This window comes from Puma concolor, chromosome B4, assembly GCF_028749965.1.
Source record: "Puma concolor isolate L17-30 chromosome B4, mPumCon1.1.hap2, whole genome shotgun sequence".
NCBI lineage: Eukaryota > Metazoa > Chordata > Mammalia > Carnivora > Felidae > Puma > Puma concolor.
Genome location: NC_141673.1, coordinates 118,555,594 through 118,580,542, shown reverse-complemented (window position 1 = coordinate 118,580,542; position 24,949 = coordinate 118,555,594). Strand labels below are relative to the sequence as shown.

The 24,949-nt window shown below is 34.8% G+C and overlaps 1 protein-coding gene across 16 annotated transcripts in view; it reads right to left on the bottom strand.

The window, feature by feature from the left end:
* Window positions 1–24,949, bottom strand: part of ABI1 (abl interactor 1) — a 145,279-nt gene that overhangs the window by 3,527 nt on the left and 116,803 nt on the right. For 2 of the 16 annotated variants that reach the window (XM_086714708.1, XM_025930161.2), the window contains exons 4-11: window positions 20,716–20,730; window positions 19,887–19,987; window positions 18,199–18,339; window positions 14,329–14,429; window positions 13,383–13,463; window positions 9,129–9,305; window positions 5,912–5,998; window positions 2,114–2,299 (exon numbers count right to left, since the gene is read on the bottom strand). In XM_086714708.1, the coding sequence (XP_086570834.1) occupies window positions 2,114–2,299; window positions 5,912–5,998; window positions 9,129–9,305; window positions 13,383–13,463; window positions 14,329–14,429; window positions 18,199–18,339; window positions 19,887–19,987; window positions 20,716–20,730 (889 nt within the window). The remainder of the gene's footprint in view (window positions 1–2,113; window positions 2,300–5,911; window positions 5,999–9,128; window positions 9,306–13,382; window positions 13,464–14,328; window positions 14,430–18,198; window positions 18,340–19,886; window positions 19,988–20,715; window positions 20,731–24,949) is intronic. The other 14 variants (XM_025930164.2, XM_086714705.1, XM_025930167.2 and 11 more) reach the window with 14 other exon arrangements.

Below are 24,949 nucleotides of genomic sequence, written 5' to 3'. Positions count from 1 at the left end.
TGCTTAGGATTCTCTCTCCCTCTCTCTCTGTCCCTTCTCTGCTCATGTGTGTGCTCTCTCAAAATTATAAACTTAAAAAAAAAAAAGGCTTTAAATACAATCCTACTAAATCTCAACTCTCTGATTTAGACTATGGGTCAGCAAACAATGGCTCATGGCCAAATCCAAGCCACTACCTTTTCTGTAAATAAAGTTTTATTGGGGGCACCTGGGTGGCTCAGTTAAGCATCTGACTTTGGCTCAGGTCATGATCTCACAGTTCAGAAGTTTGAGCCCCACACTGGGCTCACTGCTGTCAGCACAGAGCCCACCTCAGATCCTGTGCCCCCCCCCACCTTCCCCCCAACTCCCCTCCCCCCAACTCTTCCTCTCCCCAACCACCCTCTCTCAAAAATAAATAAAACATAAAAAATAAATAAAGTTTTATTGGAACATGGACAGACATATCCACTCACTATGTAGCATCTATGGCTGCTTTTGTGCTACAACAGTGGGGCTTACTAGTTGTAACAAAACAGACTAGAGTTGGCAAACTTAAAAATATTTCATTTGCAAGACAAATATCAAATCATTACATTGTATACCTGGAACTAACAGAATGCTGTTGCGTAATTATACCTCCAGTTTTTTGTTTTTTTTTTTTAAGTTAAAAATATTTTTGGGGCACCTGGGTGGTTCAGTCAGTTAAGCAGCATCCAACTCTTGATTTTGGCTCAGGTCAGGTCATGATCTCATAGCTTTTGAGTTCAAGCCCTGCATCAGGCTCTGCACTGGCAGTGTGGAGCCTGCTTAGGATTCTCCCTCTCCCTTTCAAAATATATACATAAACTTTAAAAATATGTATTTATTATATGGTGTTTTACAGAACATGTGTGATGACCACTAATATAAGACCATTATTTTAATCTGCAAAGACATTTTTTAAATTCTGCTCTATTGCCAAATATATTAATATTATTAATATTAATATTAACCATAATATTTCAAATTTATCAACTTTTTATTAGTTCCATAGTAGTCCCAATTTAAAGTTAAATTTGCTTTTCCAAGCCAGGAACTACAGGTACACAATTCAAGACTATTTAAGTTTATCACCTTCATAATAACCATAACATATCTCTATTTGAAGGTACAAGAGAATCTAAACATAAAGTAGAATATTCGAGATTTCCTGAACAGTGTGTAGAGTACCTGTTTAAAAATATTTAGAAAGGTACACACAGCACAGAGACAGATGGTAGCTACACTTGTAGTGAGCATAGTATAACCTACAGAGATGCTGAATCACTGTGCTGTAAACCTGAAACTAATGTAACTTTGTATCAACTAAAAAAATTTAAATACACACACGTACATATAAAAGGAATACAGCAAATTCCCTTTTAGCCATGTATTCAAAACTTGGGCACAAGAGAATGCTGCAGGTCTCAAGAGCTATAGAGCTACTTAAATGCTTAAAGCATTTAATCGAGTAAAGCCAATGGAAGGGAATATATTTCAAAGGCAATCAAACTGATTAGCCACATTGTAAACATTTTTCAGAACTCTAAAGGTTTCCCTTTTAATTGTAAGAGTAGAAATTTTGCTTTAAATCTTTACTAATTCTGTATCTTTAGTAAGTCATTTAACTGCTATTTTGTGCCTTACTGGTTTCATCTGTAAAATGCAAATGGGCAAGTTCATCTCCAGCCTACGTCATTTGAAAAAGCACATCTAACATAATACACTTTTAATTTGAAAAATAAAGACCATCCCTTTATAATGGAAATGTATAGAAAATAAGGTTTGACTAAATTATCTTAGCTGGATAAGGCTATTCAAAGGGTTGGGGTGCCCGGGTGGCTCAGCTGGTTAAGTGCCTGACTTCTGGCTCAGGTCATGATCTGCAGGTTCGTGGGTTTGAGCCCCATGTCAGGCTCTCTGCTGTCAGCATGGAGCCAATTTTAGATCTGCTGTCTCCCCCTCTCTCTCCCCTCCCCTGGGTTCTCTCTCTCTCAAAAATGCTTATTCAAAGGGCTGCAAACACCAGACTATCAGATGTTCTTTATAGCTCTAAAAATTCTATAATTAGGTTATTTTCCTTCACCTGAATTCAGTGATGACTGTACCTTACCTTTCTCAATATAATTCTTGGGGGCCCAAGCAGGATCCCCATCTGCATATGGATCATTATACTGAACTACTGCAGCCTCTTCATCCTCATAATCCACTGGGGGTGGTGGTGGCGGAGGTGGAGAGTCATCAAACATAGGAATGTCATCTGGGGGAGGTGGCGGTGGTGGGGTTGGACTATCAGCAACTGAAAGAATTCAGATAATTAATTTGAATCAGAAATTAGAGTAAATGAAAACTCAAGTTAAAAGAAGAATTTAAGAAAGCTCTAATTTGTATACAGCATGCACTATAATAAGACATGCAGTGATTAGAAATAAAAGCTTGGTGTGTTAGAGCTTCTACTACTCTTAATAATAATATGAACAATAATAAAATGAATTAAAAATAAAGGTATTAGGAAGGAGGTTAGGAAACAATGTCTCTTTTTATAAAAATTATAGGAGTAAAAAAGTTTCCTTACTCCAACACTGAAATCGGAACAAACATTACCCTTTAGTTAGCCTACCTCCTTGTAAATAAGCCATATGTCACATTTCCCATTCAGGCTACTGTAAATGTTAGGAATACCATTTCATATATGGTTTGATAACCATTCACTGTGCACATTCAGGTCCCTGATTTGGCTTTTAGTTATCTTTTAGTTCCCCAGAAATAAGCCTCCAGTGGGTGGGATATTTATTTTTGTCTGTTTTAATCGAGAAAAAGGTTTGTGGTACCAGGTCTGCTTCTATGTGTAGGTTTTCTATTATTTACAAGAGAAAATTAAATTAGAAATTAAATAATTCCAAGCTAATACAAAATTTTGTTGAGTATTTTCAAAAATGTTTGTATTCAGAATCAACTTTTTAAATGCAGAAAGGAGCTAAGATTCTTGCATTATTGCTGGTAAAACTTAAGCATGGGATGAGGGAAAGACTAGATCCTAATGTTCCAATTGTCTCAGAATACATCCACAATATACTTTTAATAAAGTATTACGGGAAGATATAATTAAAAACAAACAAACAAACAAAAATGAACTTATATCGTGCAAAACAATAAAAACGACTCATACCTCAAGCTGTAGATGGGTGTGGTACATGTGTGTGTTACTTAAATAATCAAGGGTGTCAACAGTGAGATGAGGAAGTATCAGGCTAGAACTAGGCTCTCTGAACTATGATGATTCCAGGTAACAATGCTCCCAAGAGTTCAAAGCCAAAACACACAACTAATTCTTAATTCAAATTTCTGATCCATAAATTTCTTTGAAAGCTAAAGACAAAAATTCTTTGACACAAATTGACATAACAATTATATAATATCTGCAGAGGAAAAATACAGAATACTAAAATACTAACTCGAATGCCAATATCTGGGGCCATTTATGTGATCAAAGAAAGCAGTCATAATCTACTTGTTAATACAGATTTTAAAGTTTATTCTACCCTATTTGGAGTAACGTGCTGAGAATGTAACAAAGGGATCCAAATTTAAAACATCTGTGGATAAAAGCCCTACTTCCATAATCTCTTCAATTCTGTGATTTTTATTTTATCCTGATGGTACAAGAAAGACTTACTAGAAAACACATCCTGTGCAGTGATGCTCATTCTGATAGCTATCTAACAGGTCTATAATTTATTTTTCCACCAAATGCTTGATTCCATTTTATTTTTGCCCTTACTTTCTACACAAAGCTTTCTAATATTATTGAGAGGAGAAGAAAGTATGAACCCATCCTAACATCAAAGAGCCATAGCTCATATCCTTAATTTGGCTTACTGTGTAAATTACACATTTGCTGTCCCTAAATTGCATTTACTCTTGACTTATATATAACTTACTAGTTTAATGTTTTCACTCCATTGTCTTCATATCCAAACTCTGTGAATCTACACTGGCTTATCTCCAAATTATATATACACAGGGGCAGAAGTCTGGTCAATCTAATTCTCTATGCATAATACTTTGTCTAGCACCATGCATAATTAGTTCAAAAATGCTTCCTGATGTTAATCATATACAGATGTAAAGACACTGCTGACTTTTTTAGGGGCTTATGTCTTAAACTGAAACACATTTAACAGGTTAACTACCACATGCATTCATTATCACCAATTTTTAGTGTCACAGGAAACTTCATATTAAAAAGAACACAGAAAATCTGTACTCCATAAAACATGTAAGATATTGACACAAAGTTCATAATTCTCCTTACATGCTTTCAAAGAAAACAGATGCCAAACAAAGTTGGGCATTCTGCAGCCCAAGGAAAATACTGATTCCAGTTCATAAGTTTGGGAAAAGGAACTAAAATAAAATAGTTAAGTACCATGGTCCTCCTTAGGGAAAAAAAAATGCATACCTAGAATTATGTACATTAATACTGAATTTCTATAAAAAAGAATTACCAAAAATGCTAGTCAATATGTTTTGGCTCCATTAAATGGATGTTTATTATGGCTATTTTAAAATATTTCCTCCTAATTTTGGCTGTAAGGCAGCTCAAGTTTTTAAACTCTTATAGCATTAAGGACCAGCAATTTATCCTCATTCCCTTCTTTTTAAAAATAAGATTCACTTAAGTTTAAACATATGGAAGTTTTCGAACAACTGTTAAGAATAAGGGTGGTTTACACTCAGAAATTTCAACATTTTGGAACCACAATGTTTTATGAAAAGCCCATTCAATCCTATATGTTTCTTAAAGGTCGAAATTTGAACTGTTCCCAGAGTCTAGCACATAACACTGAGTAAACAATTATTTGACTAGAGGAAGGGAGGAAATATGGAGATTACACAACAGGGTCAGCAAAGGCTGAACAATGGCATTTGCCACAATGTATTTTCCTGGAAGATGAGGTGATCAGTCATGTGGGCTACATATTTGTTCAAATCATTCTAAAATTTATTTGCATGGTGATGATTCCCAAGTGAAGTAAATCACTACTAGACCAGTTAACCATCTTAATCTCAACAGCTATTTCGGCATAGTATAATTCAGTAACAGTGGTTTTTTTCATTTTGTCAACATGCACTCTGATCGTGTAGCTAGGATTATATATCTTCTGGAACCTCAAAGTAATCAGGCAGCAATATAAACTACTCTATCCTAATTAAATTCATGTATCCTAAAGAATTTCCAAAAATTGTAAACCTGACCTTCCTGAGAAAAGACCTAAAAATTGACATGGGCCTGCATATGGCCAGATCATGAAGAGGGCTCAACACTGATTATCACTCCTAGATGGATAACTTGGATGTAAATTAGTTATTCTTGCAGATTCATTCTCAAGCTAACAATAAATTGTTATATAGATTCAAAATTATTTATGTATAAAAATCTGATAATACAAAGCTTTCTCTAAAATTTTTATGTAACTAAAGGAGGGGGAACTGCCCCAAATGCGTAATAAATTTAATCTCATACTATAATTATCTATATATGAATTTGTTGACAACAGAATAAAAAAATGTTTTCTAATTCCCCTAATAGCTATTGGAAGCTGGCAGTTTCCATACAATTTGAATTTTTGTTTGATTACACTTTCCTTAAGAATCTGCAAAGATCAGATTTCAAGTTTTAGATCATGTAAATACATAAGAAAGTTGAAGTTTTGAAATTTATATGGGTCAGTAATCATGCATACAAGAGAAAAAACTGAAGACCGTGCTCTTCAGTTTTAAAAACGTATCTGCACCTATTTTCAAGGTAAGATTAGCGTCTCAATAAAAGGAAATGATGACTCATCAGCCATGCATGCTATAAGGAGACAGCCTCTACTCTTTGACAGCTCAGTTTTTCCAAACTTACTGTTTTCCTGCACCCTGGCCACGAAGCCTGTGAGAGGTATCTGTGGAGTCAACTGAGGCATAGGGGGAGGGGGTGGAGCAACAGAAACTGGTAGCAACAATACAGTATGGGGGAGTAAAACAGATAAAGGAAAGAAAAGGAAACAAACAAAAAGCAGAAGTCAGTTACAAGGACCACAAACATAAGTATGCAAAGAACAGTTTGCAAATGAAACAAAACAAACAAAAAACAAAACAAAAACCTGCAGAACCTTCACGTTCACTTCCCACCAGCAAACCTGAACTATGTTTATAGCCCACTGGTTAAATTTTATGTTTAAAAAAAAAAATACATTTGATTTAATCCTAATATTAAACTGTTTGGGGAAGGACTTAAATTTACCATCACATTCATTTTCATGCAACGAATTTTCAAATTCTAAGGAAAGACTTTAAAAAAATGAGTAACAGCAAATACAGATGTTGGTTTCCAGGATACTGTCTGGAATACTGTCTGGAATAATTCCAGGATACTGTCTTTACCTATCTCTGTAACCTAACAGGTATGTATGTCTAGCTTTAAGGTAATGCTGTAAATGAGAACCCAAATAAGTACGTTATGGAATAGCGGTTTCTTCCATATGGAAATAAATACATTAATCACAGGTTTCCTTTAAAAACCAGTTATTATGTATCTAAATTTGTACATAGTTCTCCAGGAAAAACCCTTATTTGTAAAACAAGGTCATTATTGTTTTCTAAGCTGACAATTTTATTTTCAAAGATATCACTCCTAAATTTACCAGGGAATAACAGTGCTCTACATACCATGTTAACTGTTCATTGAGTTTCATAGGATAAGTATTTCAAAGTGGCCTTCTTCATTTTATCACTGTTCTGAGCCTATATAGGGAACCTGATCTCACAACAGGTTAAAATATACAATTATTTGCATTAAAGTACTTTCTAATAAATCACTGAGTAGCTGTAATCATTCCAACTGTTTTCTGGAGAGGACATAATTTGTAGGAAATTGATATCAAATGTTCACGTGGGCAGCAAATATATTAAAAACTGTAACAAACTAGAAGTAAACATTCAGAAGTTTACCACTTTGTCTCATTTTAACTAGGCAGTAATTGCCAAAGATTGCTCAGAAAAGTCAACAGGACTGAACTGCAAAATGCAATTTACTGGCAGTCACCAAAATGTGACACTAAATTGACAGAGAAAAACAATTTATTCATTCCCAAGGATCATGTAACCAAAAGGTTGTTTCAGTTAACACAACGTAGAATTTTGTTGGTAAGCATAAAAATTTGAAAGAGGTTAGGTATTCAAAGCAACAATAACAAAGCAATGTAAGTTCATTAATATTCATTGTATGGCTAAAATTCACATCAATTCACTAGGATATTGGTCCTCATTGATTTTGATACTTTGTATATAGAAGGCTTGTTAAGAAGTAAAATATTACAGTTCTGATTTAAAAAACAAAAACCCTCCCACAAACCTAAAAAAATTGTTTAGAAACAACCCTTAGTAACTAGACATGCTGGTTAGTATGTAGAGAAAAAGAAAAGCTATGTTAGGAAGATACTAGTCGTTACCGCCACACTTGGGACAGAAGGGGAAATATGCACATCAAAACACTAAAAACATTTACGTACCAATAATACTATAACAACTGCTACTACTACTGCAATTACTACAACACCAACAGTAACTAGACTGAAGGAAAATTATTTTGACACATAATTTATTTTTTAAATTCGACATATTTTTTAAATTCGAGTCCAAATTTCCTTTATAGTTTCAAAAAGATATAGTCATTCAGTAACGAAAATGTCTTATTTAAGAATAAGTAACCCACCAAGCACTGTTAAAATAAAACTGCACAAACATATATTAGGTGAAGTGTCACCAAAAATTCTATTTGCAGAATGAACTAAATGTCTAAGTGAGGAAAAGAAAAAAAAGAACATAAAGATGGGATCTAAAAACACAACATATTATAAAAAAAAATTTAAAAGATCATGAAACTACTGAGGCTAATAATCCAATAATCCAGGGAATATTAAGACTCTAGCTACCTTTCATTACCAAACGGAAATCAAGGAAAATGTGAGATAAAATTCTAGCTGGCAAAATTTCTTGGTAGCCTGGAAGAAAATTTTAGTCTGGAAAAGGACTGTATAAACGTGAGGATTATCTGTGAATTTTGACATTTCTGCTAAAGTGTTTTTCAATTCTTAGAAGTTTCTTGCTATAATACAATCTTTAACTCTAAAATTTACACTGGGAACAAGTAAGAGAACTTTCCTCTAGCTCTGCTTTAAAATACATGTTCAGAATATGCATTATAAATAAACTTAAAACCACCTTCCTAGGTAAACAAGGAGTATTCAGTGTTTTTTACTAATACAACATGCAGCTCTAGAAAGCAGTTACAAAAGCCACATGGGAAAGTGTGTTCCAGTCTATGCCCAGTATTCACCTCTTCAAGCCAATAATAAATACTGGACAACAGGCTCATTTCAGATTTTTTTTTTTGAATTAAGCATTTTAATATGAAACGAAATTAATGATTTTCAATGTGAGTTTAATATGAAACTGAAATTAATGATTATCCTAAGCAATTCATACTTCCTGTCTTTCGATGCCAAAACTATTTTCTAATCTTTAAATATCTTTAAGCCTTTAAATTGCAGTTAGTGTTGAGATGTGCAATTTGATGTGAAGAGAAAGAAATCAGAAGAAAGTCCCCACCCCAACTGTTACAGTGATTAGAAACCGAATAAGCAGGCATCACAAATGCTTTCAATGGTTCAGAACTCATTTCAGTACAGGTTAACAAGCTTAAAAGTGATAGCCAGCAATTTCATTATATTAAAGAACAATTTTTCAATGTTCTTACTTTCAGTGCTATTGAATGGTCTCAAACATGCCAATAAAAATAAATTCAGCTTAACTAATTTCAGTATTTTTTCTTCTAGTTCTATTTATAGTAATAAAAATTAAATTTTAGTACATAAATATACTAAGTCTGAATTTTTTGAGAGAAAATGATAAGCAATTATTCTTAAAATAGCACAATTCAAGGACCAACTTCCTAAAGCAAAAATAAACATGAAATAGCCTGGTTTCAATTGTTGTCTATCACTGGCAAGAAAATCAGCTTCAAATACTTTTGTTCAAAAGGAACTCCACTGTTGTATGCCTGCAAAGCACAAGCTTACTTGAATTCTGAGAATAAAGTGGACCTCCATTAACATGAGGCTGAGCAGAAAACTGAGCAGTCACAGAGGGAGCTCGTCTGTATCCACCAGAAGATGTCGAGGAGGTGGTCGAGTTGTGTCGGGAAATCTGCCTGGTCATTGTGCCATACTGGGAACCAGGAGCTGAACCCGGCGCTGCTGCAAAGCATTAGTCAAAGGCAACCAACAAAGAACTTGAGCACGTATGTCACCTCCAATGGCAGAACAAAGGGAAGGGGACTCACAGTAAGAAATATTTACTTTTTAAAGCCCACAGCACAAAATTAAGAGAAAAGTAAAGATAAAACACAAATAGCTCCTCTGAAGTTAAAAACAGAAGGAAAAACAGATACTGTATGGAAAGCTGCAAAAGTAAGTAAGTAACATTCTTAAACTTTTTAATTTGGCAGAATCCCAAATGGTAGTTTGCTAATATTATATATAAATTTTTCTTTATCAGTTTAGAATAATATATAGCTTTTGTATGTAAACTATGTCTCTCCAACAAAGTACCAGAAGATAATCTGAGATGAAAAGCATCGGTTTTTAGATGTGAATGTATTAATAGTTGGTAAACTTCTTCCTTTCCATTGCCAAATCTTCAGAAGCACAGGTTAAATTATAAAATTTAAACAAGTAAGCATACTTTCTACCTATGCTACTATATTTTAGTACTATATTTAGTGAATGTTTATTGTGTTAGCAATTATTATCAAATACAACATATGATAGAATTTTTATGGGAAGCAAAATTTCTAGTTTCAAAGTACTCATATCTAGAATCAGATTTCTTATGTATCTCCAAACTTTTAAGAATAACATACTTCCCCTTTCACTGAGAAACTGGAAATAATTTTAGACTTTGTAAAATAATTTTACAATTTCAAAATTTCAAAAGCAGTTTTATGTAGAATATCCATTACCTTTCTCCATACTTGGAGGGCTTTTTCCATTCTTTACCCAAAACAAATCTTCTTTATTATCATACATATCTAAAATGACTAAAAACTATCAATACTTAATTTTATTCAACGTCATCTTTACCAACATTTCAAAAGTTTAATATTTAAAAGGTTAATAAAGTTCAAAGCCTCTAAAGTTAACCACACTTTTCAAAGGTAACTTCAGGATTAATGTTAGCCTTCTTTGCCCCACCCAAACATCTAACCATGACTAAGTATAACTAGTTTATTTTCATTCAGTTGTGTAATTAACCTCTCCTAGAGTCATACAAGTTATTACCATAAAACCATACAGCAGAGGTTGTTCATTTTAAAAAATGGTAATATTTAACATTTTGGAGCTCCCAAGCCATAGGCAGTAACTAAATATTTGAATCACCTACATGGTCCTCTTCTGAATAGAAACACATTTTAAAAATAATACCCTAATCAAAAGAACTCATGAATAACTAATTTTGGACAGCCAGGGTTTCCAGAGAGCTCTAAGAAGTAAACCTTTAACTTTTTAATAGAGACCTCTGTAAAATGATTTTTATATTTCTCTGACTTATACATAATTATATATACTAATATATATAATATATATTAAAATATAATACATTAAATATATATAATACATAATAAAATATATATTAAAATATAACTTATATGTATACTAATATATATAATTATATGTAATGGTTGTAATTTACATAAATATATTTTTATATGTAAATTAAAGAAAAATAAGATACTCAGCTCCAAAGAAACAGAATATTACCAGTATCACCAAAGCTTCCTGTTTGAGCCTTCTAGATCCCAAAACCAAAAGGTATTAAACATTCTTTCTTTACAGTTTCTTTTTTTAAAGCACAGATATATACAGAGAAGTCATAATTTATAAGCTTTCATAACGCAATAATTATGCATGCTGCTGGCTTTTTTTCCTTTGATATTCTTTTTTTAAGATTCGTCCATGTTGGTAAGTATATCAATATTGTATCATCCATTTTTGTTGCTTTATTTGCATGTGAACATTGCACAATGTATTTACCCATTCTATTGTTATTAAACATTTGGGTTGCATCCAGATTTTTGCTGATATTAATGCTACTACTATGAACATGCCTAAATATTTTTCCTGAGTTTCTCTACAACACTGATTCTCAAACTTAGCACTGATGAGAATTTCACCTTGAGGGCTTCTTATAATACAGATTGCTGGGCCCAGTCCTCAAAGTTCCTGAGTAAGTAGGTGTACAGTGGGATCTGAGAATTTACGTTTCTAACTAGTTTCCCTGTGATGATGATGCAGCTGGTCTGGGGATCACACTCTGAAAGCCACTGTTCTAGGCCAGTGGTAAATTGTATCATCTTAGTGTCCACTCTTTAAAAATAGAGAACCTCAAAAAGTTTTTGCAGAGGTGGGTGACAGCAACAGAGTAATTACAGTAATTACTATAATAGAAATTAAAACTGAATTAAAACACACGAATATTACTGGGGCACCTGGGTGGTTCAGTCAGTTGGGGGGGGTCTGACTTGGGCTCAGGACATGATCTCACGGTTCGGGAGTTCGAGCCCCGCATCAGGCTCTGTGCTGGCAGCTCAGAGCCTGGAGCCTGCTTTGGATTCTGTGTCTCCCTCTCTCTCTGGCCCACCCCTGCTTGTGCTCTCTCTCTGCCTCTCAAAAAATGAATAAACGTTAAAAAAAATTAAAAAAAAAAAAAACACATGAATATACAAAAAACCCATTCTGTTAGCTGTCACAGCAATGATTTTATCGTAAGTCACAGAGGCTCTGGAAACTCCCACTGTATACTGGTACCAGAATGAGAAATGAAAAAGGCAAATAGGTCTTAGTATTATTATGAATATAGTTCTGACCTCAAAAACTCCAGTGGCGCCTGGGTGGCTCAGTCAGTTGGGCAGCCGACTACAGCTCAGGTCATGATCTTGTGGTCTATGAGTTCGAGCCCTGCATCAGGCTCTGTGCTGACAGCTCAGAGCCTGGAGCCTGCTTCCGATTCTGTGTCTCCCTCTCTCTGTGCCCCTTCCCTGCTTGCTCTGTCTCTCTCTCTCTCTCTCAAAAACAATAAATATTAAAAAAAAATTTTTTTTAACACTCCATAAAAGGATCTTAGCAGCCCCCAGGGGTCCTGTAGCCATATTCTAAGAACCAGTACTCTAGGGTAAATATCTAGAAATGAAATTATTAAATCTAAGGTAGAAACCCATTCAACTTGACCAGGTAACAGCAAATTACTTCCCAAAGTGCGTGTATCAACTAATAAACTCTAATAAACTCCCACCAGCAATGTCCTTTCCTGTTACTACACATCCTCATCAACATTTAGAACTAGTAGACTTCTATATTTCTACCTATCTAGTGAATATAAAATAGTATCTCATCGTGATTTTATCTTTCATTTTCCTCATTATTGCCTACACTGGGGGCATTTTTTCTCACATGGACTTTCTAACGATCATTTTTATTATTAGGGTCTTCTTTTTATTACCTCCTTTTGTCCCTTTTCCTTGGAGTACAAGTACCATGGTTTTGAAAAGATGTAGCAGGACAGCTTCATTTTACCCAAGCTGAAACTCCACTGTCATTTGAAACATTTCATTACCCATTTCTACTCAGATTATTGCTACTGTATATTTCTAAGTTGAATGGCTTCATACTGTGCCTATATTTGGAATTCCTTATATGCTCAATCCAGTCACCTCTAATTTACGAACAATGTAAATGTATTCGATTAAAAAATATATATTTCTTGGCATCCCAGATGCCAAAAGTACTGAACTATATCAGAGTTTTTCACACTACGATCCACAGGAAAGCCTCAGAGCACCCCATAACCATATATCGTTTTCTTCTCCATTTTTTGTTTCTCCTATCACTCATTCTCACCCCAATTCTTTGACTGTTGTATATAGCAGGGAGTTCCAAATCAAGTTTCACTTAAAAAAATATTATATTACTAATTTAAAAATATCTTTTTGAACAATCACTGCTATAATTTTCCTTAGAAAATCCAAACAAGAAATACAAACCACATTAAAAATTAAGCATAGAAACATTGTACATTTCAGAGGACAAGATTTTACATTTAACTGTGTAACTTCAGAGGCCTTTCACCAGAAGAAATTAGTGTAATTAGATTTAACACTTTAACCTTTGTGTTACCACCTACAACCTAATAACTATAAAAGCTAGCAGTCTAACAGAGGAGTTTATTATGAATTGTGCAAAGTAAGGTACATCACTGCAGTGGTTACGCAATCTCACCTATCACTGTGTTCACTGGGAGAAGTGGTGGAGGAGGTGATACTGGTGGAGCTCCACAAGGAGGAGGGACAGAAATGTTTTCTAATAAAATAGTTTATAATTTAGGTCAGAATACAAGAAAGAGAACTAAACATTCTGAAACAGCAAGAAAGCACAAAGTTGTGGAAAGGAAAAAAAACAAAGAGACACCCCCATGTAAAGCATGCCTAAATGAATATGAATTTTACTAGGTAAAGAGGACACAGAGATCATACTTGCATTAACTATAAAATATGCCTGTTTTTGTAAGTAGCTTTTTCTCCTTTTTCAGCAATCTCCTTGAGAAGCTAAGAATTTTTCCCTAACAGTTCTGATTATCATACTTACTTTTTAAATATATATTTTTAACATTATGAAGTTTTCATTTACTAAAAAATCAAGGGATTAATTTAATGCTCTACGATGATTTCTTAAATTTTTTCTATAATCTAAAGAGCAAAAGGACTTTTCTTATTTTAATCCTATTTTATATTCATGGCATTTTATTCATGGCATGGAATATTATACATAAATGTAGTAGTCATAAAACAAGCGAACACGAGAGGTGAGGCACTGACCTACAAGGTAACATCAAAACTCAATGGTATATAATTTACATTAAAGACACTCCTGCTCTTGAAATAATAAATGTCATTCTTTACTAGTGCCCAAGGCAAGTACTTCTAAGCAAAATAGCCAAAACACTACTTAGTAAAGCTATTTAATAAGCTCTGTATGTAAGAAACAGCTAGGAAAACCCTGAAGTTTCCATGAAAGTCTCCCTAAAAATATTTTTAAATGTTAGCATTTCTTCTAGCAACAATCACATAAATTTAATAAGCAATTTTATCTAAAATAAACTATTTCAGACTTTATAATAAAGCTCATAAATACTACCACATATTAAAACAGATTAATAAAAAAATACCTGGTCCAATAGTGGGTGGTGAAGGTGTAGGCACGGCAATGGGAATGCCAATACTGCTGCTTCCACTGTTTTCTCGACTTCCACTCCCTCCACTACTTCCACTGAAAAGTAAAAAATGTGAAAAAAGCCATTCTAGAGATTTACCCAAAACAATGAAACAATCAATTCAAAGCCACTAATTACTCCTTTTATAATGTGTATACGTATGTACATCAAAATTTTTAAAACTGTTCAATACAATTTTAACCTTAATACTTAAGGCGGTTTTTGTGTTTTGCACTACTTCTCAATCTACTGGAAATCAGTACAGTCCTAACACAGTACACAGAACTATCAGAAGAGGTCATCCTTTTGATAAATGAATCACTATTAAATTCTTATACAATGAGTCATCAAAAGTTGAGTTTAAGTTTATTTATTTTGAGAGATAGACAAAAAGGGAGGGGCCGAGAGAGTCAGGGAGGAGGGGTGGGGGAAGAGAGAGAGACAGAGAGAGACAGAGAGAGAAAGAATCCCAAGCAGGCTCTGTGCTGCCAGCACAGAACCTGATGCAGGGCTCAATGCTACGAACTGTGAAATCATGACCTGAACTGACACCAACAGTCAGACGCTTAACCGACTGAGACACTTAACTGACTGATGCCCCCCAAAAAGTTTACTTAACACCTACTATGAACAGCAGTACCAAAGCAGACATGAACTAGGCTGCCATGGAGCTCACAGTTGAGAATGGGAAAATAGACATTAAAAAACAACACAATGTGGGAGCCTGGGTGGCTCAGTCAGTTAAGTGTTCAACTTCAGCTCAGGTCACAATCTCACGGCTCATGAGTTCAAGCTCCGTGTCGGGACTTTGTGCTAACAGCTCAGAGCCTGGAGCCTGCTTCAGATTGTGTGTGTGTGTGTGTGTGTGTGTGTGTGTCTCCCCTCCTCTCTCCCGCTCACACTCTGTCTCTATCAAAATTAAATAGACATTTAAAAAAATAGCATGATGGATGCCACAAAAGAAAATGTACAAGATGTTATGAAAGTTAGTAAGTTAATAAAAAGTGTAACCAGTTTTATTCTGGAATTAATATGAAAATCTCCATCTATCTCAAAGAATGGTGATAAAACAGGGAAATTTTTTGGAAAACAAGCAAACCGGCAAAAACAAACAAAACAAAAAACAAACAAACAGTAGTGAAGTTTCAGCATGGCGCATTCTAGAAGAGTTGATACTGTTAATGCTAAACAATCCCTTACTATTCTAATTCCTATGGATTCACTGTGTCTTTAGGCATAGGACCTCACACTATCCAGTTGTTTTTAGTAATGTGTGCATGCACATGTATACTAATGTATATATGTGCACATGTAACCTTAGGCTCCATAGTATAGTTTAAAATCAACATCACTGGCTCAATAGGCCCAGAAACTCAAGAGAGCACTGCTTAGGTAAGATTGATTTTCTTCTCCAATATGATTATTCTATAATTACATTATCATATGTTAATGCAAGAAAAAGAAAAAAAGAGCAAGCTGTTTATATAAAATAAATAGCTTCAATGTAAAGGCCTCCCTACTCCCTCAAGCCAGGTGATCAATATTCTGCTTTGTGCCACCACTGCATCACAATCATATGAAGTTTTTGTATTTATTATGCTCTTATACAATTACTAGCTTATGTGTCTTTTTTCTCACATAGGGGTTGGAAAATTACAGCCAATTGGCCAAATTTGGCCCATGGTTCATTTTTATGACCTGTGTGCTAAGAACATTCTTTTCATTTTTAGAAGTTTTTTTAAAAATTGAAAGAGGAGTATTATTTAATGACACATTAAAATTACACGAAATTCAAATTTCAGTTCTGCATACAAAGTTTTATCGGAACACGGCCACATGCTCATTCATTTAGGTGTTGTCCATGGCTGCTTTCATGTGCAATGACAGAGCTGACCATATGGCTCACAAACCCTAAAATATTAACAATCTGGCCTTTCATTAAAAAGTTTCTTGGGGGGGCGCCTGGGTGGCGCAGTCGGTTAAGCGTCCGACTTCAGCTAGGTCACGATCTCACGGTCCGTGAGTTCGAGCCCCGCGTCGGGCTCTGGGCTGATGGCTCAGAGCCTGGAGCCTGTTTCCGATTCTGTGTCTCCCTCTCTCTCTGCCCCTCCCCCGTTCATGCTCTGTCTCTCTCTGTCCCAAAAATAAACAAACATTGAAAAAAAAAATTAAAAAAAAAAAAAAAAAAAGTTTCTTGGGGCACCCGGGTGGCTTAGTCAGTTGAACATCCAACTTTTGATTTCGGCTCAAGTCACAACCTCACGGTTTGTGAGGTCGGGCTCTGCACTGTCCGCACAGAGCCTGCTGGGAATTCTCTCTCTCTGCCCCTTCTCTGCTTGTGCTTGCTTGCCTGAGCGCACACACTCTCTCTCTCAAAATAAATAAACTTAAAAAAAAAAAATTTTTTTTTTAAAGTTTGTTGATGCTTGTTCTAACAAAATGAGCTTCTGGAAAATTAAACTTATTTTCCTGGTATATCCTTAGTATCTAATGAAGTAACTTTTAGTGACTAGTTGTTGAATATGATTAAACTATTATTCCATTATAAAGAAAAATCATGCTTTGAATTATTATTCAAAAATATATAAAAAAAAAAATTGGTCCTCACTGATCTTGACCTGATATAGTAACTGCAGGTATCAATATAATCATTTCTTTACTAACAGTAACAATAACAACAAATTTCCATTACACAGCACCTGAGAGGCTTGACTTCCCTGAGTCCCCTCAAAATGATTTTGTGAAATTTCTCTAATATACCAACCTAAAAGTCAAGGTATAGAGAGGTTCCTTGCCCAAGTTCTTAAGTGACTGATAAAACTAAAGAAAAAAATAAATTAAACTATACAATAAATTTGTCTGGCTGTATAAAAATATCCAAACATGGTGTTGCTACTTTTGGGGGGAAGGGCCTAAGCAGGACTTTAGGGTTGCTGGTCATATTCCATTTTCTGATCTGGGGATGGTTATGTGGGTGTATTCAATTGTATTAAACCATCAAGTTGTATACTTTACAAATTGTATACTTTTCTGAATGTACATCATGCTTCATAACCCAGTTTTTCAAAAATCCACTGGGGAGGTGACTTCTAGAACTTTTTTTTTTTAGCAACTTACATATTATAGTATACCAACTCTCTTAACAAATTCTTCCTCATATTTCAGGTGTCCTTTTACTTCCAACTTCATAAAGTTTATATGTTGTATAATTTCTGATATTTCACCTTTTATCCAAAAATACTTAAGAGTGGTTGCCTTGATCTTTAAATAACTGTTTTAAAAAACATTCTTTAGGCCCTGATCTAAATAGGCATTTATACCTCCATCAAAAAGAAAACATAGTAGCAATTTGCAATTGTATGAACAGATATTTAAAATCCCCCCAAGGGGCGCCTGGGTGGCGCAGTCGGTTAAGCGTCCGACTTCAGCCAGGTCACGATCTCGCAGTCCGTGAGTTCGAGCCCCGCGTCAGGCTCTGGGCTGATGGCTCGGAGCCTGGAGCCTGTTTCCGACTCTATGTCTCCCTCTCTCTCTGCCCCTCCCCCGTTCATGCTCTGTCTCTCTCTGTCCCAAAAAAATAAATAAAAAAACGTTGAAAAAAAAAATTTAAAAAAAAAAATAAATAAAATAAAATAAAATCCCCCCAAAACAGAGGAATTACCATACAAATTTCTAGAAACATCTACAATGTTATTAACCTCATCTTTTATATTCTATATTAGCATTAGAGCAGTACTCTTACCTTTACTCAGCAACTTTACAGGAGTTTGTCGCCAGTCAATAACCCCCACTCATGGATATTCAAAGGCTCAACTGAAGGTTTACCTGTGTGTCCTCGGTCTCTGGTTTAAAGAAGCTGTCCTGCCTGGACTATGTTGACTTCCGAGCCTAGCAGGACTTGTCATGTAGTCATTAGGAACTGTTGGGGGTTTAACAGGTTCCAGGGTTTTGTAAGGAGTATTTCGTCTAAAGAAGCATAACAGAGAAGGAATAATGAATAAGAAAGATTAAGTGGTAGTTCCCCCCCCAAATCTGTGATTGTCTCTTGATAACCAAGTACAAGTTTTTTTCTTTAACTTGTAATAATAAAGTTTTGTTTAAAAAAAAATTCTTTGGGTGCCTGGGTGGCTCTGTCAGTTAAGCGTCCAACTTCAGCTCAGGTCATGATCTCATGTTTCATGGGCTTAAGCCCCACCTCAGGCTCTGTGCTGACAGCTCGGAGCCTGGAGGCTGCTTCAGATTCTATGACTCCCACCTTCTCTGCCCCTCCCCCACTTGTACTCTGTCTCTCTCTCTCTCAAAAACAAATAAAAGTTTAAAAAAAATTTTTTTAAAGAAGTGTTCTTAAATAAAATAAAATAAAATAAAATAAAATAAAATAAAATAAAATAAAATAAAACTCTTAATTGGGGTATATAAACTTTGTTACTTTACACAAAAACTAAAATTTGTTACTTTTTGTTATAAAAACCCTAGGAAAGGGTAATTTAAAAGTTCTAACCTTATTTCTGAAAATAATGATTCTAATTTTTTTTAATGCTCAGTAATATTAATCTTTGAAATATACATTATTCCCAGCCAGCTCAGTCACCCACAAGCCACTGTCCTTGTACATTGTATGAAAACTATCTCCTCTGCATTTTATTCGTACTTCAGTGTGGAAATAATATGAACAAGTACATTTCCAATCCTATATAATGCCACACATTTCTTAATAAATGATTTTAACTTTTCGATTTAATAATTTCATGTTTTTTTTCCAGGGGACAGGTACAGAACGAAAATGGAAACTAAGATTCTATGAAACTGTTGATTGTTAATCCCTGTTACTATAAAATAATGGTTCCTCACCCTTCTACCAAAACCAAGAACTCTACTACATGACTTCCTATTTTAAGGTGAATAATCTTTCAGAAATATCTTACCAATTATTCAATATTTTTATTGCACTGAGAACTGAGAAGGAAGAAGCCACAAATTGTTACCTTTTCTACTTCTCCAACTAGCCTTCCCCCAAAGCTCAAGTATGAAGGGCCCTCAGATTACCAGCAGAAGCACAGTTAAAGATAAAGAGTCCCTAATTTCAGGTGCCAAGAACAGATGCAGGCTATGAAATCAAACTACATAAAATACACCACTAATTTAAAGTCCTGCAATATGCATACTGTAAACACATGTGAAAGCACCATATGGAATCCTCTGGTAATTTCACTAGACATAAACTTAGGCTACACTTATTTTTTTTTCCCCAAAAAAATGAATTAGAAAAAAAATGATGTTTATTGACATATATACAAAAGAAGTTTTCTAGTACAGACTTCCATAGAGAATATTATAAAACAAGCGGATTCACCATGGATTCTGTTGAAGGAAATAAGAGCCAAAATGAAATTTGTAAAAGGTAGTTCACACTGAGAGGGTCCCACAGCAAGAACCCACACATTTACTTAAGTCACAGAAATATCTTTTTCTTCAGCCTATGGATTTTCTTGTAAAATGAAGTTGAATCTTACCCCAGTGTTCCCCGGCCTGACATGGGAGGGCTTGGTGGTTTCTGAGTAGGAGGATTTGTTCTCGACAGTGTGCCAGTTCTTGCAGGCTGGTTATTTCCATGCTAAAATGTGGAAACAGAAGCTTTTATTTTTATATCAAATTGTTCTGTTGGTGTTTTGACACCATATATTATTTTTTTAATATCAGAATGTGAAGTAAGGATTCCCAGACAATTTTAGTAACAGACTTTGGTACCACATTTTAATAAGTCAAGAAACCACCTGCACTTGGCTTTTCCTATTATCTTTCTGTTATTCATACTAATTTATGGCAAAATACAGGTGTGAATATTGGATTTTATATATTATTTTGTTGTTGTTAAACATGTTCACTGAGATCAAACTTATCTGCGTTCAAATACTGGATTTCTCCAAATTTTTTAGATATGTGCATGAATAAAAACTACAGATCTCAGTGTCAACTTGCTAAAACATACATCTGAAAAATTGTTATCATAACAATTCAGTAACAAAGTCATATATGTCTGGAAAACCTCCAAATGGTTAAGTCAATAAAAGCAAGGCAACTATCAAAAAAATGAGCAAAGCAATAAATGTTAGCAAAATTAATGTTCCTATATAAATGCAGATGTCAATATATCTTTGATATATTAACACATCCAAGCTAAATGTTGCTGATTTGAACTGAGTTTCAGTATATTTAATCTACATAAATCCTAGGGGAAAAAAGCAGACAGACATAGGAAGAGTTTTCAAATTTTAGTGGCTCTGCAGCCTCTATCAATATAGAGGGAATACTGTGGATCAAATGATAAGTAGTATCTCTTACCTTGGCTTTTAGCCACTTTACGTTGGCAAAAAAAGGGGGGAAAAAGTAGAAATTAATTCGAAATAAATTATATCTGATAGGACACGTTTATATTTACAATTATTCAATTCATGTTAATAAGCTTTTACCCAGCCATATTTCAAATATTTTATAAAGAAAAAATATCCATAAGCAATAGGGAAATATTCGTGTGTATCAAATATTTTTCAAAAGAATATATTCATAAGAAAACCACCACTTAATTATGCCAATCTTATACAGGTCCAATAATGTCTTGGGTTAGTATTTTATCCTATGAAACTAACTCAACTGAATCACAGGTGATAAACACTGATTTAAACACAAATACCTTATCACATTAAATCTAAGTCCACTTTAACACAGAAGTGTACAAGGCCTCAGGCTTTCCTAAAAAAAATCAATGCCCAAGTATTATTTGAATGGTAATATAGTATTTTAAAAATTGATAAATTATAAATGTTAACATTCAAAATCACATGTTGCTCCCAAATTCAGAAAAGGGCCTAACACCTTGATGTTTAAAAAAAAAAAAAAACCAGGGGTGCCTGGATGTCTCAGTGTGGGTTAAGTACCTGACTTCAGCTCAGGTCATGATCTCACAGTTTGTGAGTTTGAGCCCTGCATCAGGCGATCTGCTGTCAGAGCCTGCTTCAGATCCACTGTCCCCTTCTCTCTATGCCCTTCCCCTGCTCAAGCGTGCGCGCACACACACTCTCAAAAATAAATAAAATTACTTTTTTAATTTATTTTAAAAAATAACAAATTAAATTTAAATTTAAAAAAATCACTATGCACAATAGTTCCTTAGTCAGATTCTAACTAAGGCATAAACAGGGTCCGGAAACCTCATTTGTAACTTATGAATCTAAATCTGAGCAAGCCAACAGTAGTAGGAAGTTATAGGTTGCTTTGGTTCTAAGTTTTCTTCTGAACCAGTTTAGCCAAAATTCAAAATTGGAAGAAAAATTGCTTTGGTCCTAAAGGCTACTTCTATGAAAGATGATTAGCCTATATATGAGCTAATATGGCTTATGAATAACATGAAATAATGAGTATAGTCCTAAAGCATCACTACTTGTACAATGCCACTTAAGAAAAAGTATCTTTACGTTGTAGACTCTAAGTTTGTATATTCTGGGGTCTCAATTTCTTTCTTTAACATGTTCCCTTTTAAATATGTAGGTACCATTTTTCAGGTGACCATAAAGGCAACATTAAGAAAGTCATCCAGGGGCACCTAGGTGGTTCAGTTGGTTAAGCATCCAACTTCGGCTCAGGTCATGATCTCACAGTTCATGAGTTTAAGCCCCACACGGGGCTCTGTGCTGACACCTTGGAGCCTGGAGCCTGCTTCAGATGCTATGTCTCCCTCTCTCTCTGCCTGTCCCGTTTGGGCACACCCACGCACGTGCTTGCCCTCTCTCTCTCTCAAAAACAAACATTAAAAAAAAAAAAAAAGTCATCCAAAAGAGGAATGTACTTTGTCTTTTAGATACAGTCTCATTTCTAGAAATTATGCCAGAATTTTGGTGTTATTTAATGTTTGTTTAGAATGATATTGCTCATTTTTATCAATGTCTAGAATCCTACCTAGCTGCTAAATACCACAGTAGGATTTAGAAACTGTAAACTTGAATAACAAGATATACTAATGTGACAGCATTACAATACACTAAATATTATACTATTCTAAGGTAACTTAGAAGTATTCTTAAAAAAATTTTTTTTACGTTTATTTATTTTTGAGAGACAGAGACAGAGCAAAAGTGGGGAAGGGGCAGAGAGAGAAGCAGACACAGAATCTGAAGCAGGTTCCAGGCTCTGAGCCATGAGCACAGAGCCTGACACAGGGCTCAAACTCACAAACCGTGAACCTGAGCCAAAGTCAGACGCTTAACCGACTGGGCCACCCAGGTGCCCCAGAAGTATTCTAAATATAGCCACACATCTGCCCCCATTTGTGGTTTCAAGTGAATAAGAAAAAAAAGTTAGCGTTCAAGTATAAACTGATCCCAAATGAAAGAATTTGGGAATAAAAATTCTAGCTGAACTCTGCTACTGTGCAATGGTATAACCTTTAACCTTGTATGGAGCCCAGCCCTCTCTACCAAGTATATACAGAAGTGTTTGAGTTTGAGAGTGTTAGAAGGAAATAATCTCTATATCTTACTGCTTAAAATACTCTAATTGTTAGCAACCTACAAGATTTTCCACTTAAATGTCCCCAAAACACATCCAAACTAGACTTTTATTTTCTTAAGATCTCACTTCATTTCTTTAACATTTACATTTACCATTTCCCTGGAATCTTGAGTTGAAAACAATAGAATTCTTTTTGATTCCTCCCTATCTTTTGGTCTAAGTAAAGCTTTATGTACTATAGGTGCTAAAACTCTGTAAGGCCAGCCAATCCTTTCTTTTATATGATTCATTAGTTTACTCCTTTGTCTAATACAACCTTTAAAAAACATCATTCCTGGGGCACCTGGGTGGTTCCATTGGCTAAGCATCCGACTTTGGCTCAGGTCATGATCTCAGAGTTCGTAGGTTCGAGCCCCCTGTCAGGCTCTGTGCTGACAGCTCGGAGCCTGCTTCGAATTCTGTGTCTCCCTCTCTCTCTCTGCCCCTCCCCCACTCGTACTCAGTCTCTCTCTCTCTCAAAAATAAACATTAAAAATTAAAAAAAAATTTACCCCTATCCTAAATCTTTAGTGTCTCCACAAATAAAATGTAACAACTCCTAGATCACATGTTCTTTTCAAGGCTTAAAAACAAACACATACATTGAAAGTCCTTTGTAAATTAGGAACAAGTCCATAAAGCTGTTAATTATTATTATGGTTTATTAAAAATAAATGTCTCTACTGAGTACTCAGGTCTTGTCTAGTCTAACTTACCCTGAAAACTTATGCTCCCTATAAGGTTTATCTTCTTTGCGTTCTCCTTTATGTATATATATTCTAGTAGTTTCCCTGTGCTAGGATTCTCTTATTCATATCTTATACTGTTTACAAAAGTCAAGCCAGACTTATCTTAAGATATTTTTTCCAGATATACGGGGTGCTTGGGCGGCTCAGTCGGTTGGGCACCCAACTTCAGCTCAGGTCATGATCTCACTGTTTGCGGGTTCAAGCCCCGCGTCAGGCTCTGTACTGACAGATCAGAGCCTGGAGCCTGCTTCAGGTTCTGTGTCTTCCCTTCCCTCTGTCCCTCCCCATTCATACTCTGTCTCTCAAGAATAAAATAAAATGTTAAAAAAATACATTTTTTCCATATATATATATATATATATATATATATATATATATATTTTTTTTTTTTTTTTTTTTTTTTAAAGTAGGGCCCACAAACAGCACGGAGCCCAATGAGGGACTTGAATCATTACCCTGAGATCAAGACCTGAGCTGAGATCAAGAGTCGGACGTTCAACCGACTGAGCTTCCCCAGGTGCCCCATTTTTTCCGTATTTTTAATTCATACCAAATTTCTGTGTAACCATCTACTTCACAGCATAAAACGCTTTAGCACAGTAAATATTTAAATAATACAAATACCAAACCCCTTAAATTTATATCACAAAATAGAATATGATGGAATATTAATTTTGGAGCATGGAAACCTTAACATAAAACTTAGCAGCTATAAGAATATTAATATATTTGGAAACAATTTTTTTAATCTGTATATATTTTTTAAAATACCAAAACAACAGAGGCAAAAGTCAAACAGCAGTATGAAGAAATATTTGCCAATATATAAAGAGCTCATTTCCTTAACAGAAAAAAGAACCCTTAACAATCAATAGGAAAACAAATTTCTAAACAGTAAATGGGACAAAAGATAAAATAATTCTAGATCTATAAGTACAGCTTCTCTCTTTTATTTCTCATAATATTGGCCCTAGCATTTGTTAAATTAACTACTACAAATTTCTAAGCTTCCTATACCTCTATACTCTAGAAGTATTTATTTAATTTGGCAATGATCTCTCAGAAAAATCAGAAAACAGGAGAAATAAAGTGGCAATGAGACAACTGGGGAAAAAATAATTATGTGTATATTTGTATGTCACAGAAACAAAATATAGACAAATATGCCACAAAGCAGCTTCTAAGATATAATGTTCTCATGGACCACCCACCCTCCCACCCCTAGTCAAAACAATAACCTGTACAACTATATAAATGTACTTAGTGCCACAAAGCTGTACACT